Below are 14056 nucleotides of genomic sequence, written 5' to 3'. Positions count from 1 at the left end.
GCCGAGTTTCTGAGTCCGTGGCTTTTGCGCTCAACGAGCACGTAAAACTTACGAATCAAAATCCACAAAGACTGTCTGGTGGAAAGCATGTTGTGCCCCCCTGATCTAAGTTGACTCCCTCTGCGGCGTCCCTAATAACGGATGCTTAATCTTTCACATCGGTTAAGCCGCGGCACGCGAAGATTTCGCGGTCTTTTTGATTTATCGAGGTATCGCGCGCGTATCCCTTTCGCTGTCGTTGCTCATACTGCCGGTCGACCGACCGAGGTAACAAAGAGAGAGAGAGAGAGAGAGAGAGAGAGAGAGAGAGAGAGAGAGAGAGAGAGAGAGAGAGAGAGAGAGAGAGAGAGAGAGAGAGAGAGAGAGAGAGAGAGAGAGAGAGAGAACGTGCTACCGCAGATCTTCCGATAGAGTATAAACTGCCGTGCATCTACTTCCAATACACGCGCCCGATGCCCGCTAACGAAGGAAACAATTAACCGGCGCAGCGCTCGCTTTTGTTGACGCCCGGGCGAGCGACACAGCTGCACGGGCCTAAAGGCATCCACGGGAGATAATGGAATCCCGGTGCATTAATATTTCATACACACAAGCGACAGTGCTTTCAGAAAGTGGGCCGAAGTAAGCAAAATGAAGGCCAGGCAAACGGAGGTTCACACGCGCAATTTGAATGAGCGCCTTTCGCGGCTTCGAGTTTTGCCTGGCGGCCCTTACAAGTCGTGTCATTACTCAGCCGTCGTCGAGGCTGGTTTGCGCGCAGATATCTGAAGCGCGTGCCTCTCATTAGCGTGCCGGAGGATGCATTATAAAGAGCTCTGGGGAGAACGCGAGCACGCACCGTTTGCCAGTTAAAAGAAATTCCCGTTTTCTTTCAGGTCGTCCTCGCATGAACAACGTGCTCAGCGAGCGCTGTCATGACCGGGTTCGCAAGCGTCGCAGTGGCCGCTCTCCTCGTACCTTGCCTCGGACTGGCCGCTGGCTTCGAAGTCTTCCTGTGCGGTACTGTGTACGCTCCGGGAGTCCGACTCTGCGCACCTTTAGTTTTCTCTCGTTCCAAATGGCGCACCACGGGTGATTTTCACCCCCGCAAGCGTTTCGTTCGTGTCTATACCTCATCCCCGCATTCAGCATGCATGGCTACGACTTGAGTACGCAACCGCCCCGCCGTGGTGGCTCAGTGGCTGAGGCGTTGTGCTGCTGAGCACGAGGTCACGGGTTCGATTCCCGGCTGCGGCGGCCGCTTTTCTGATGGAGGCGGAAAGCAAAAACGCCCGTGTGTACGAGATTTCGGCGCACGTTAAAGGTCCCCAGGTGGTCAAAATTAATCCGGCGCCCTCCACTACGGCGCGCCTCATCGCCTGCGTTGCGTCGGTGCGTTAAACCGTACAATCAATCAAGTACGCACCCGAACCCCGATTAATCCCAATGGAGTGAATAAATTAACTGTACATGAATTTTGAAGCGCCCAGAATCACTCATTAGATCCGCACAATCATTGCGTTGGCCGGCAGACCTACTGTCAACGTCCCCAGGATGGACCTGCATGACGTGTGCGGATCCATTGCGGAAACGTTGCCACATGTTCAGTGCCTTAGTTGTAAGTGTCCCTCTTAACATGTTCCCTTTTCACCGGAGTTCTGTAGCTTGTAGCTTGCGCAAATATAACTGCTCTTACATGTCTGCGTGCATTCAAAAGAAAGGTACATGATTATCATAGGCAAATTTGCGTCTCTGCCTCCAAGCGGTATGAAACACCCGTGAGTGTGCTTCACCCCAATGCACCTCAACAAATTCGAATTTTTGGGTTTTACCGCCGAACGGCTACACATGCGGGCTATGAGGCCGCCGCAGCAGGGGATTACGAATTAATTTAGACCACCCGGGGACCTCTGTTGTGCCCCCAAATCTGGACACAAGGGCGCTTTCGGTTTCACCTCTGTCAGAAAAACTACTGCTGCTGCCGGACCTGAACAAGAAATTATTAAGGTGAGAAAGATGCAGCATGCGGTTTTACGGGGTAAATGTGGTCTGCGCAGCGACCTTACTAAATGCAGATATGGCGTTTTGTATGGCACAGTGAAGTGAAGATGAGTGTTCTACTTTAAGCGTGCGTGGGGTTTGCATGTTCACTTCCAAACGGCTGCTCAGCTGCGTGTGGAAGCAGACCCGCATGCGTTCTTTGAGCGTATGGGGAATTTTGCTACGCTGGATCCGCGGTCTGAAGTAGAGGCGCGCGAAGAAAATGGCAAAAAAACTAGTGTTGATTCCTCTGTCATAGGAATCGGTAAAACACGAAAGTGAAATGCTCAGGGAAATCTGCGGCTGAGCATTGTTTGCGGGTCGGCGGCTGTCTTGTGGGTGTGCTTGGAGAGTGGCGTACTGCTGGCGGGTCGCTTCGGCAAAGGTATTCTGGCGTCATTTCCATCACGGATATGACGTCAGTCAAATCTTGGTGTATACCGGCACAAAACACTTTCGTGTTAAAATATAAAATCCGAAAACAAACAATCCTAAGTATAACCAGAGTCCTTCAATGCTTTACTGGTCACGAAACTTCGGCGCTCGCTTCATATAGGGACCGCGCGCGCCACTACAGGCGCAACCGCCGCACGAAGGTCATCCAGCCGCCGCGCGTGCGGCGTATTTGCCAGCTCTTGGCGTGGAAACGCTCGCTGCTTTTGGTGTCTGCGCGCTGATTAAGTGTGTTTTTTTTCGTAGTAGTTAGCGATGAATAGTCCAGTAATTGTGTTTATCACCTGCCTTCAATGGGGTTTTATTTTTCGAAGTAAGTTACCGTAGACTTCGGCCGCGAACGGCAACGGCTTCTGTGTGCTCTGGCACAAGCGCTGGGTCGTCGTGTTTACGGATTTTTAAATCTATATTGCTTCTTTTCTTAAAGCAAAGTTGTAAATACCACACATACGGTAGCTGTGTAGTGACGGACTGCTGCGGGCCTATCGATAATAAAATAAAAAGACTGAAAGAAACCAAGTACGCGTCGTTCAGACTCCGCCTAATGAATCCGTTGATTGCTTTGGAATGCACAGAACGCTAAAAAAGATAGCCCAATAGTATTGTCGTTTCGATGAGTGGGCACATACTTGAGAACATCTAAAAACCCTGCAGAAACGCGAAAACCCTGCAGAAACTTATAATCAAAACACGAAGAGATATATGTTACTCCATGTGTCTTTCTGCTTCCACGCTTTGCAATCCTTGCAAAAACAGGAAGCGAAAAAAGAACAATGAAACTGATTTTATCACACGCAACAAAAAAATTCTATGTTACGAAGGGAGACAAAAGAACGTGGTCCAGCGTACAAAAATTTATTTTTTCGCTCTGCGATGTGCAGCACACGGAGGAAACAGAATATTGCCACGTATCCAAGAACGACGCAAAGCTTTTCTGAACGCAGCGAGCTAACGATCTCCTGCACTACAAAAGACTATAATGAAACACAAACGTCTAATAATCAGTCCGCAGTGTGACGTGAACAGATGAACGTCGATAAAGTGAGTTGCGCGGCGTTTGCTATGTATAATTACTCTTGGAACGTTATTAATTTTAGATCCATGGAAATAGGATCGAGAACATTGTCGAAGAAACAAAAAATCAAGTTAGCGACAAGGTACCCGCCGCGGTGGCTCAGTGGCTAAGGCGTTGCGCTGCTGAGCACGAAGTCGCGGGTTCGATTCCCGGCCGCGGCAGCCGCTTTTCTGATGGAGGCGAAAAGCAAAAACGCCCGTGTGTACGAGATTTCGGCGCATGTTAAAGATCCCCAGGTGGTCAAAATTAATCCGGAGCCCTCCACTATACGGCGCGCCTCATCGCCTGCGTTGCGTCGGCGCGTTAAACCCTACAATCAATCAAGTTAGCGACAAGGTGGCACCCTTTCCATATCAAACAATATTGCCCGATGGGACGTACGACAAAAAGAGCAAACGGGCGCTCCGGTTGAAACGCCAGATAAGAAACTGGAATCGGCCACGCGCGGTTACAAAACAAACAAAACGAACCCTAAGGGATAATTCGCTGAAATATGAAAAGTAAAAGCACAAGGATGTCCCAAAGCTTTTTTACACGCGAGCCTGAGCGCAAGGTAATACAAGTTTGCAAACAGGTAATGAAGCACCGCTACAACCTGACTGATATGACAAAAATCCGGCTTTAAGTTAGCCTTGTACAATTCTAGGCCCACGATGGTCTCAAAAGGGTACATTGCTTTTTCCATTCTCACACACAGTGCATTTCCACACACTGTCGCACACTTATAATCGAAGCTGAAATCTCCCGTTGCTTGCCTTGGGATAGCACCCCTCCATTTCTCACACAGCTGCCCGTCGCTCGGTCAACAGAACAAGGAAACATTTTTTGTGGTATCGTTGTACAAGGAACGACATCCCGGGACGCAACACATGTTCGGCATCGTCGTTGCACTACTTAAGACGCATCACAAGAGCGCGATATGCACGTTACATTTTTTTCCCGCACAAAACAAACACAACTCGCCGCGGCTCCGCCGTTCGAGCCAGCGCAACGCCGCCCGAGGAGTGACCTCAGTGAGAGGGTGGCGCCACCGCGCGGCGGCCAAATGCAGCATATGAAGCTCTCCCATTGAGTTACGGAGCAGTTTCGTGACCAGTAAAGCATTGAAGGACTCTGGTATAACGTACTCATTAGTACTAATGTTTCTTCCCGCACGAAGACCCCGTGTGCAGGGGCGCACGCTTTACAGGCCGCTTGCTTCGTTGAACTGGCGTCAGTTCCGTGAAGGATATGACGTCATTAAAATCTTTGTGTATTTTGGAATAAAACACTTTCGTGTTAAAAAGCGAAAAGGAAATGAGAACCCTTGACAGCCCAGTGAATATGCATTTGTGGTAACAGTCGAGCAGCGTGGTACTGGTCGTGTGGTCGTACGACCACACGCGATAAGCGGCCACGACAGACGGGGCAGCAACGAAAGACGAGGAGTGTGGTTTCAAAGCTTTCCCTCTCGTCCATTTCCACGTGTGCGTGGGATCCGATAATTTTTTTTATTCTCATCTTAAAAATGCAGCACCAGAACTCACCGCATTGATAGTGTCCCATAGTAGTAGGTACCCATAGTGACCTATAGTGATTCATAGTAGTAGGTCGTATCAACAACTGGTTGTAATCTGTGTATTTTTTTCTTCGTTTATGAAGGTCTTGGTTCGCACGCCCAGCAGGGGATAAGCACGAGGCTGAGGTCAAGGGCAATGGTTATCAACCAGCCGGGGACCCCTTTCGGGCGTGAAAAAGCTATGGTGGACCCCACATGAACCCTATTGATCAATGTCATAGTTGCAGACAATTTCCACGGTGCACGGAAAGAGAACCTAGCGAGCGCTGTTCATATCGCAACAATATGGCTTGTGCAGCGAAAATACTATGCTGATACAGCCAGTAGCCGTAATCACGTGAGCATTCCAGATCACTTCTTTAAGCGAGGTATTCGAATGAGCATATTTAAAAAAAAAGCGTTTAACAGCGATGCTGTTTAAACTGGTGGTTGGGCTGGCGGACGTGCGCAGGAGAACCTCACCGAGCGATGACGTCAATGCACGTGCTGGCATCGCTTCACCGTAGCTTTGCCTCTCCGCGCTCGGGCAGGACTCGTGCCACCACCTGACGGAGGCGCGATACAACTGGTACAAACACGGCTTTGGAAACGCGTCGCGGAGTGTCTAGATGTATCGCTTGCTGCGACGAGTGGTGCAGTTTTGACGGTGAAAAAAGAAGTATCAATGCCAAAATGAACGAAGCGAAAAGGCCGAGAAGTGATAACATTAGCCAACTTCTTAATCAGCGTCGCACATACCAGGCTATGCAAGCCGAACGGTGGCCACCGAACGAGTGAGTGAGTGAGTGAAAACTTTATTGCATAACAGCCAGTAGTCCTAGACGTCGGCCAAGAGCCCTTGGGCTCTAGCAGCGTCTTCGGCCAGCTGAATGGCCCAGACTTGATCAGCTGGGTCGGAGCTGAGCAATACGGTCTCCCATTGCTCTACAGTAGCGATGTTGCGACCTAACGTTGTCGCCTGTGGACAAGCCCACAGCATGTGGGCTAAGTCTGCCCTGTCCTTACACCGGTGGCACTTGTCAGAATATTGCCCAGGGTAACAGTGACTGTACGCAACCGGGTTGGGATACGAGTTGGTCTGTAGAAGTCTCCAAGCCACGGATTGCCATTTACTGAGGGTAGGATGAGCCGGGGGGAAGCGGGTCCGCTCTAGCCTGTAATGATTAGTTATGTCCCTGTAGGACACAAGGCGATCCCTACCCGAACAGCGAAGTGAATGAGCGTTGTTGTCGTCACCAGCTCGGTCAGAAAATCCTCGAGCGGCGTCGTGCGCGCATTCATTCCCAGCCAGGCCAGAGTGTGCAGGTGCCCATATTAGACATATCTTGCCCGAACGCTGAATGTTGTTGAGCCCAATCCTTAGAATTGCAGATGCCTCTGGGGAGATGCGCCCCCTTGCGTAATTTGTAATAGCAGACTTTGAGTCGCTCACCACGTATTTGATTTTTGCGGATGCCGTCATTGCCAGGGCAATGGCCGCCTCTTCGCCCACCTCCGGCTCGCTCGTGCGGACCGACCCGGAGCTGATGGAATTGCCCTGGTGATTGACTATTGCAATTGCCATAGCATTGCGACCCGGATAGTCGGCCGCGTCCACGTACAGCACGTCCTCCGAATTTCCGAATCGTTTGTGCAGGGCTTTCGCCCTTGCCTGCCTGCGTTCCTGATTGTGAACCGGGTGCATATTTTTAGGGAACGGTGGGATGTGAATTTGATCGCGCACTTCGGGAACCAAGGGTATCTTGTGAGTGCCTGTTCGCAGGTGGTTGATGCCCAGGGAGCCGAGAATATGCCGACCCGTCTGGCTGTGGCTAAGCCGTTCCCGTTGAGCCAGCCGTTGAGCCTCTATTAGTTCGCTAAGGGTATTGTGAAGCCCCAGCGCCTCGAAACGTTCGGTCGGAGCAGTGATCGGGATGCCGAGGGCCTGCTTGTAGGCCCGTCTAATAAGGGCGTCAATTTTGAGTTCTTCGTCCTTTCTGAGGTGTAGAAAAGGGGTGACGTAGGTTATCCTACTGAGGACGAAGGCTTCAACTAATCGAACAAGGTTGTGCTCCTTCATACCGTGATGCCGGTTAGCGATTCGCGATATGAGTCGGGTAGTCTGATGCACGCTTTTTTGGAGCGCGAGGACGGTTTCCGAGTTGTGTCCATTGGCCTGTATTCGGAGACCGAGAACCCGTATACTGGACACTGTGGGGATGGGCTGCGTTCCATTCGCGAAAATATTCACAACCGGGGGGTTCGGGTCGGTACGTCTACCCTACTAGTGGGCCTGTAAAGCAACAATTCTGACTTTTGCGAGGAGCAACTGAGGCCCCTGGGACTTACGTACCGCTCCACCGCCTCAATGCCTTGTTGCAAGATGTCCTGAATTTGCCCGTCACTGCCTCCGCTGACCCAAAGCGTGACATCGTCCGCATAGAGGCTGTGTTGGAGACCATCGATCTTTTGCAGTATTTCGGGAAGCCCCATCATGGCTACGTTGAAAAGAAACGGGGAAAGGACTGAACCCTGTGGAGTTCCCCTGCTCCCAAGCTTGATCACATCTGATTGGAGTCCCCCTACAGCTAGAGTAGCTGTGCGTTCGCAAAGGAAGTTACTTACGTAGTTGTATACCCGTTTCCCAAGGCCCAGTCGGCCGAGGTTGTCAAGAATTGCCGAGTGTTTAACGTTGTCGAACGCCTTCGTTAAATCTAATCCCAATATAGCTCTGGTATCTAGAGGGGAGCAGCTTTCCCCGTCGATGACGTCATGTTTAAGACGGAGCATGATATCCTGCGTAGAGAGTTTTGGACGGAACCCGATCATAGAGTGCGGAAAAAGGCTATTGTCTTCCATATAGTTGGTGATTCGATATAGAACAACGTGTTCCAATAGTTTCCCTACGCAGGAAGTGAGGGAAATAGGTCTAAGGTTTTCAATCTGGATTTTTTTGCCCGGTTTAGGTATCATAACGACCATGGCCGTTTTCCACTGAGGTGGTAGTTGCCCAGTCTCCCAGCATACGTTCATATAGCGTGTGAGGGCTGCAACGGACTCGTCATCTAGGTTTCTGAGCATTTTATTTGTAATTCCGTCCGGGCCAGGAGCAGAGCGAGTGCGCAATGCCAAGATAGCTCCCCTAACTTCACTTATAGTGATGGGCCGGTCAAGAAGAGCATTTTCGTTGCCCACGTACGGAGGAAGCCTCTCGCGGGTGCAGTCGCCAATGTATCTGTCCTGAATGGCTTTGAGCAATTCCGTGTTTGTCCCCTGAAATTTATGGAGAAGTATGCTGATGTTGTTTCTTTGAGTAGTTTTACTATTTTCGGGGTCAATCAGACAGCGTAAGATGTTCCAGGTTTTGCGAAGGCCTATTTCGCAGTCCATGCGATCGCATGTGCTATGCCAATTTTGCCGAGTTAGTTGCTGCGCGTACGTTTCAATATCACGGTTCAGGGCCGCCAGTCGTCGCCGCAGGGTTCGGTTGAGTTTTTGCTTCTGGAGTCGTGTGTGTAAGCTGTGTTTAGCTTCCCACATATGCAGCAACTTTGCGTCGGCCTGTTGTAGCTCTGCCTCTTCCGGTATGACCTTAGTGACACGTTTTGTGTCCGCTATAAGTTGTTCTGCCCAGCACTGAATATTTGTTATTTCGACTTCAGAAGTACCGTCTCCCGCGGCCAGAGGGCCTCGTGCTTCGGCTCTAAGCGCGCGGAATGCATCCCAGTCGATGAGCTGTAGTTTTTTACCGGACTTTCCTTTCGCTGCCCCAGAATTTACCCCGATAGTGACGAGATAGTGGTCGCTGCCGAGGTTTTCCTGGGTATTTAGCCAGGTTGCTTCCGTACGCATGTTTTTGGCAAAGGTCAAGTCAGGGGTAGTGTCCCCACTAACACTGTTTCCAATACGTGTGGGATGCCGCGGATCGTTGAGCAAGCTGAGACCCTCTCTCTGGGCATCAAGCCATAGATTGCGCCCCTTTATGGTGTCCCGCTTGTAGCCCCATTCCGTATGGTGTGCATTAAAGTCACCGACAATCAACAGTGTGTTCCCTCTTGCTATTTCGACAGCTCTCCGGAATAGTTTACTAAATTTATGACTATTTTTTGGGGAGCTATACACATTAAGGATAAACGTGCTCTGGGCATAGTGTTTCTGGTCTGTGATAATTTCTACAAGGATGTGAGGCATGGACGCCGCGTCCACCCCCGTCTCGCGCCGCAGGGCTGGGAGGTTTCGCCTAACAAGGGTGCTGACTGCGGGTTTTTGCTTGTCTGTTACACCAGAGGCATCAGCTTCTAGGTCATTGAAAGATTTGTAGTTTGACATTCGGGCAAAAACGCCTGTCTCTTGGAGACAGACCACATCAGGTATTTCATCCGAATTCTTGCTTTTGATGAATAGTTCTAAAGGAGCACGTTTTCTTTTGAATCCTCGACAATTCCATTGCCACACCATCAAGGTGTTGGCTTTGCTTTTTCTGTTGGACGAGCTATTGAACATGATCATTTGCAATTTTGGGGATGTCCGCCGGCGGGGGGCGGGAATAGGGTTTAGTGGACTTGATGGGACCCGGTCCCACTTCCCGTCCGGCTCGTGGGATTCCATTCTCTAGTGCTGTTATTCGAGCTTTCAGGCTGGCAATCTGGGCATCAACGTTTTCGCCGAACTTATCCAGCATCGCTCCGAATCTGGCGCTGAGAGTTTCAGTAAGAGTTTCGGTGAGGGTTTCTCCAAATTGACGGAGCATGCCGTCGTCAACGTTTTTATTCGGGCTCGCGCCTGCGGCCTCACTAGAGCTCTCAGAGGTTATCGCTTGGGCTTTACGTTTTGAGGGAGGGGAGTCCGCAGTGTCCATCTCTACGACAGAGGCACGCGTATGCGCGGTTTGTGAATTGACATTAGCGAGCTGCGCTGCCGGGCCGACCGGGTCTGTCGGTTGGGTACCAGGGCATGCGCTACCGGGGCTTGCGAAAGGGGTTTTTGTTTCTTCCAATTTGGCGATTTTCGCTTTGAGCATAGCATTTTCAGCTAGTAGCTCTTCGAGCATCTGCTTGATTTTGGTTGTCTCGGAAGAATGATCTGAGTGGTGGGATTTTAAGGCGTTGGTTGTGGAAGCATTATTTTTCTGAGTTTGTTTGCATTGGGAGACCGTATCCGCCCAGCTCACCTTGTTTAATTGAGAATGGCCGGCTGCTTGACGTCTGTTTCGCGACATGGATCGCGACTGCCGTCCTTGGTTGTTGGGCCCCGGGTTGCTGAGGGTCCTCCTCCGCGATGTGGATCGGGAGCGGTGTCGACTACTGAAGGAGACGTCACGGGATCCTGCCCCGTGGCTCCCATCCCGTCGGCTCTGATGCTCACGTTGCAAGAGTTCCGGGAACGAGTCGTCTCGTCCGCGTTGATCCGCTGAGGTCCCGTTGTTCTTGAGCAGGGACGACGCAATGCCACTGGAGAGACACTGCTGTCCTCGGCGATGACAGGGTTCTTGCTCTTGCTGCAGTCGCTGTTGTAGTCTTTTCTCCCATTTCCGCTTCTTCAGAAGGTATGGGGTTTGGAACCGCTGGCGGCACTTCTTATCTCCCGTAGGATGATCGCGGCCACACAGTGCACACTTGGGTTCACAATCGTGTTGGTCCGCCGGAGCCTCGGTGCCGCAGATCTTGCACACTTTGTTGTCGGGCGCTGGGCAAACGTCCGAGCGATGTCCTAGACGGCCGCAGCTGTCGCACAGTTCGTGCCTCTTCTTGTGAATGAAGCAACGGTATTCCGCACCTCTGTAGTACACATAGTGTGGTACCTTAGGTCCTTCGAAGACGATGAGGACAGAGTTAGTACGGCCCATGCGTCTCGCCTGGAGAATCGTAGGATTCTTCTTGTAGAGGAGGCTGCGCGTGATGTCATCGGCACTGTCATATTCGGGGATGTTGTGGATAACACCCTTGACAGTGTCCTCCGGTGGCGCCGCGTAAGCGCACACTTTGTAGGTGATGTCCCCGAAGCGGAGCTCTTGTATGGCCGTGTATTTTTTGGCCCGTCCCATGCTTGGAGTGCTGGCGACAATGACGTTTTTTACGACGTTGGTGCGAAGTATATCGTCCGCTGCCTCGTCATAACTTATTCCGGCCGAGCGCAACACTCCGTCACGCAAGCCGGCTTGGCTTATCTTGGTGATGTCCAGCCCTTCTCGGGGCCGCAGCACGATTTTAATGTCCTCGCTTGGTAGCGGCGGCTGGCGGGACAGGCGCTGCGACCGACAGGCTTGCGTGTTTAGACGGGACGTGTTGCTGCTTGGTTGGGAGGCAGTGACGGGCTTGCTGGAGCAGCCGCCCGAGGCGAGGCCTAGCTTGGCTAGAGCGCGGGCGCTCCGTCGCCGGTGACTGGTAAGCCACCCAGCCGCTTCACTTAGGTCTTCGGGCGAGATAGACTCACCGTCCACCTCGATGCGCTCCATTTTGCTGCTCCGGGCGAAGGGGGAAGGGGCCGAGAGCCGCAAGGAGTGCCGAGGTCCGCGTTCGAATGGTTAGGCCTAGGCCAGGGCGGCCCCGCCTGTGAAGAGGTTCTCGTCCGCTGCAGGCCGGGCGAGGATCCAGACTTCGAAAAAGAGGTGTCCACCGAAACAGAGGTTCGCTGGACACTCGATGCCGTGGTTATTTCCGAGGAATTGTAGGAAATTACGCCACAAGAGCCGTGGGAAGACAGAGCTGACGTGGAACACGTCCATTCAGCTCGGCCCCCTGGTGGCCAATCCTGGCCACCGAACGAGTTCAAAAATTTTGAGCGAACGGTCGTCCCGCTGCGCCCCCCGCTACTCTTGGAGCTTCGCCGCAAAGCCAGAGGGCACGCGTACATTATACATACTTTAATGATCGAGCGTTCATTGCTCTTTGGGGGCCAGCGACGGCACGACGCAGAAAACTTGATCGAGTCTCGAAGCATAACCACGCAGAAAACTTGGCTGAGTCCCCAAGCACAACCACGCACAAACTTAGCCGAATCAAGAATAAGCTAGGTGTGGCCGCCAGCTTCGCTGTTTGCTGAGTCTTAGCGCCACTAGTGTGAAGCTGCCCCAATTTTTGTGCTAATTCATGTCATATTCTCAAACAATGTGCTCTTGCAGCTAAGGCTCACCAAAACACCTATTTGATGCCTTTTGTGAGTTCGGCCTTCTCGTACAGCCGGCGTGCGGCGGAAGAATTTGACATTTGAACGTGCGCGGGACGAGAAGTTAAATAGTCCATGTCATGCAGCGGAGGCAGATTTTCGCGCTTGTGGCAGTTTCGCATAATAAAAGAAAAGGCAATGTAAGGGGGAGGGCGAAATTTTGGGGTAGGCTTTGAGGACCCCTGAAATGCCCTCGCGGAACTCCTGGGGATCGCTGACCCCCGTTTGAAAACGTCCCGTTTGCGTACATTTAGACTCAGTCGCCCCAAATGTTTTATGCTGCAGAGCCAACTTTCGCAATTGGAAAAAAAAAAAAAAAAAAAAGAGAACTGGGGGTTTAGGGAAAATTAACGAAAGATAAAGGCTAATGCAAAAAACCACCCAGTGTCTAACTGGGGCCGAGCAAGCAGTATTAAAAATCAGTCACCAATTACAAATTGAATGAACAGTTAGCAAATGGTAGCGGTCGAGTTGATAGTTCTTGAACATATTTTCGACATTGGATGTTCTAAAGAATCGCACAAACGAAACCATTGTGGGATAATTTTGTTTTCTGTGAGTAAAATAAAATAAAATAAAATAAAATACTTGCCCAGGCCGCAGCAAAAACGAAGGCATGAATACGAACAAAATAAGAAAAAATAGGATTATCCGCCATAAACGACACGGCAGCGAAAATGTAACTGTATGAAATACAAGCACGCCCCTACGATAGAGGGCCAGGCTAAGGGCGCAAAACTTTCGGAGGCTATCCTGATGGTATAGCCATGCCCGAGAGCACACGGCCACAAAATTTCTGTCGTGTGTCATGGCACAACACAGTCGCGGCATATAAAGTGGCCCGCTGTTCAAGCTTCCCGTGACGGAATGCCCCAAACACACATTTAGCAGGAATTGTACATTCTTAGTCTTACAAGGTTTAGAGAGAGCGACAGGGAAACAGGGAGATAGATAGATAGATAGATAGATGATAGATAGATAGATAGATAGATAGATAGATAGATAGATAGATAGATAGAGAGTGGAGAGAGAGAGAGAGAGAGAGAGAGAGAGAGAGAGAGAGGGAGAGAGGAGAGAGAGAGAGAGAGAGAGAGAGAGAGAGAGAGAGAGAGAGAGAGAGAGAGAGAGAGAGAGAGAGGGAGAGAGAGAGAGAGAGAGAGAGAGAGAGAGAGAGAGAGAGAGAGAGAACAACTTTATTGTGTGCGCGGTATGAGGTCGAGGGAGAAAGAAGAGGTTGGAGATCCTTTGTAGGTGACGTAGTAGCAAGAAGGGTGGATGGCGTGAAGAAGAGTTTCATGGGAAAGATATTCGTTCGGAGGCGCCTAGAGTCTTCTTTTGAAAGTCGGTCGTCAGCAGTGGGCGAGGATGTCACGATAGATGCGCGGAACAGCACAGTTGTCTTCCTCGGGAGGCGGCGCGGCGAAGGGAGTACGCCAGGAAGCTATGAGCCCGGGCTGTGGCATGTGCCGTCGCATCATCGTCTTGGGGTCCAGATGAGGTAAAAGTAGGGAGGAGCGGGAGCAGTCATGTCATGAGAATGTAAATGGTAGGAGGACACGCCTCCTGATAGTCAGTCACAAGGGTAAGAGGGTTGGTGGCGGTGGTTGCGCGAGGGCGCTTTCTTCGGCGATGGACTCGTGGTGAGGATGTGAACTGGTTGCCCTGATGATCGGTCACCGCGACGGCCTAGGGCTGAACGCGTCCACGTAACGGACGTCTTGTATTTTGCTGACTGAAACATCAGGAAGAGCGCAAACGCGAGCCAGGCGATGCCCCAGATAGTAGGTGGGGTGCATGTTCTTGGGAAG

General features: G+C 51.3%; 1 protein-coding gene and 1 long non-coding RNA gene across 2 annotated transcripts in view; one reads left to right on the top strand and one right to left on the bottom strand.

Annotated features, from left to right (window-relative positions):
- Positions 1–826: 826 nt before the first annotated feature.
- LOC144171221 (uncharacterized) overlaps positions 827–14056 on the top strand; it is a 19168-nt gene continuing 5938 nt past the window's right edge. The window contains exon 1 of the long non-coding RNA XR_013322900.1: positions 827–999. This is a non-coding gene — a long non-coding RNA (uncharacterized LOC144171221). The remainder of the gene's footprint in view (positions 1000–14056) is intronic.
- Positions 7577–11538, bottom strand: LOC144160203 (uncharacterized). The gene is made up of 2 exons (XM_077691767.1): positions 10255–11538; positions 7577–7582 (listed from the first exon to the last, which is right to left on the bottom strand). The coding sequence occupies exons 1-2, from the start codon at positions 11536–11538 to the stop codon at positions 7577–7579; spliced, it is 1290 nt and encodes a 429-aa protein (XP_077547893.1).

Source organism: Haemaphysalis longicornis, unplaced genomic scaffold (genome assembly GCF_048455015.1).
Source record: "Haemaphysalis longicornis isolate Haplotype H1 unplaced genomic scaffold, Haemaphysalis longicornis Haplotype H1 scaffold_1, whole genome shotgun sequence".
NCBI lineage: Eukaryota > Metazoa > Arthropoda > Arachnida > Ixodida > Ixodidae > Haemaphysalis > Haemaphysalis longicornis.
The sequence above is the reverse complement of the archived record's forward strand: the minus strand, read 5'-3'. Positions and strand labels throughout refer to the sequence as shown.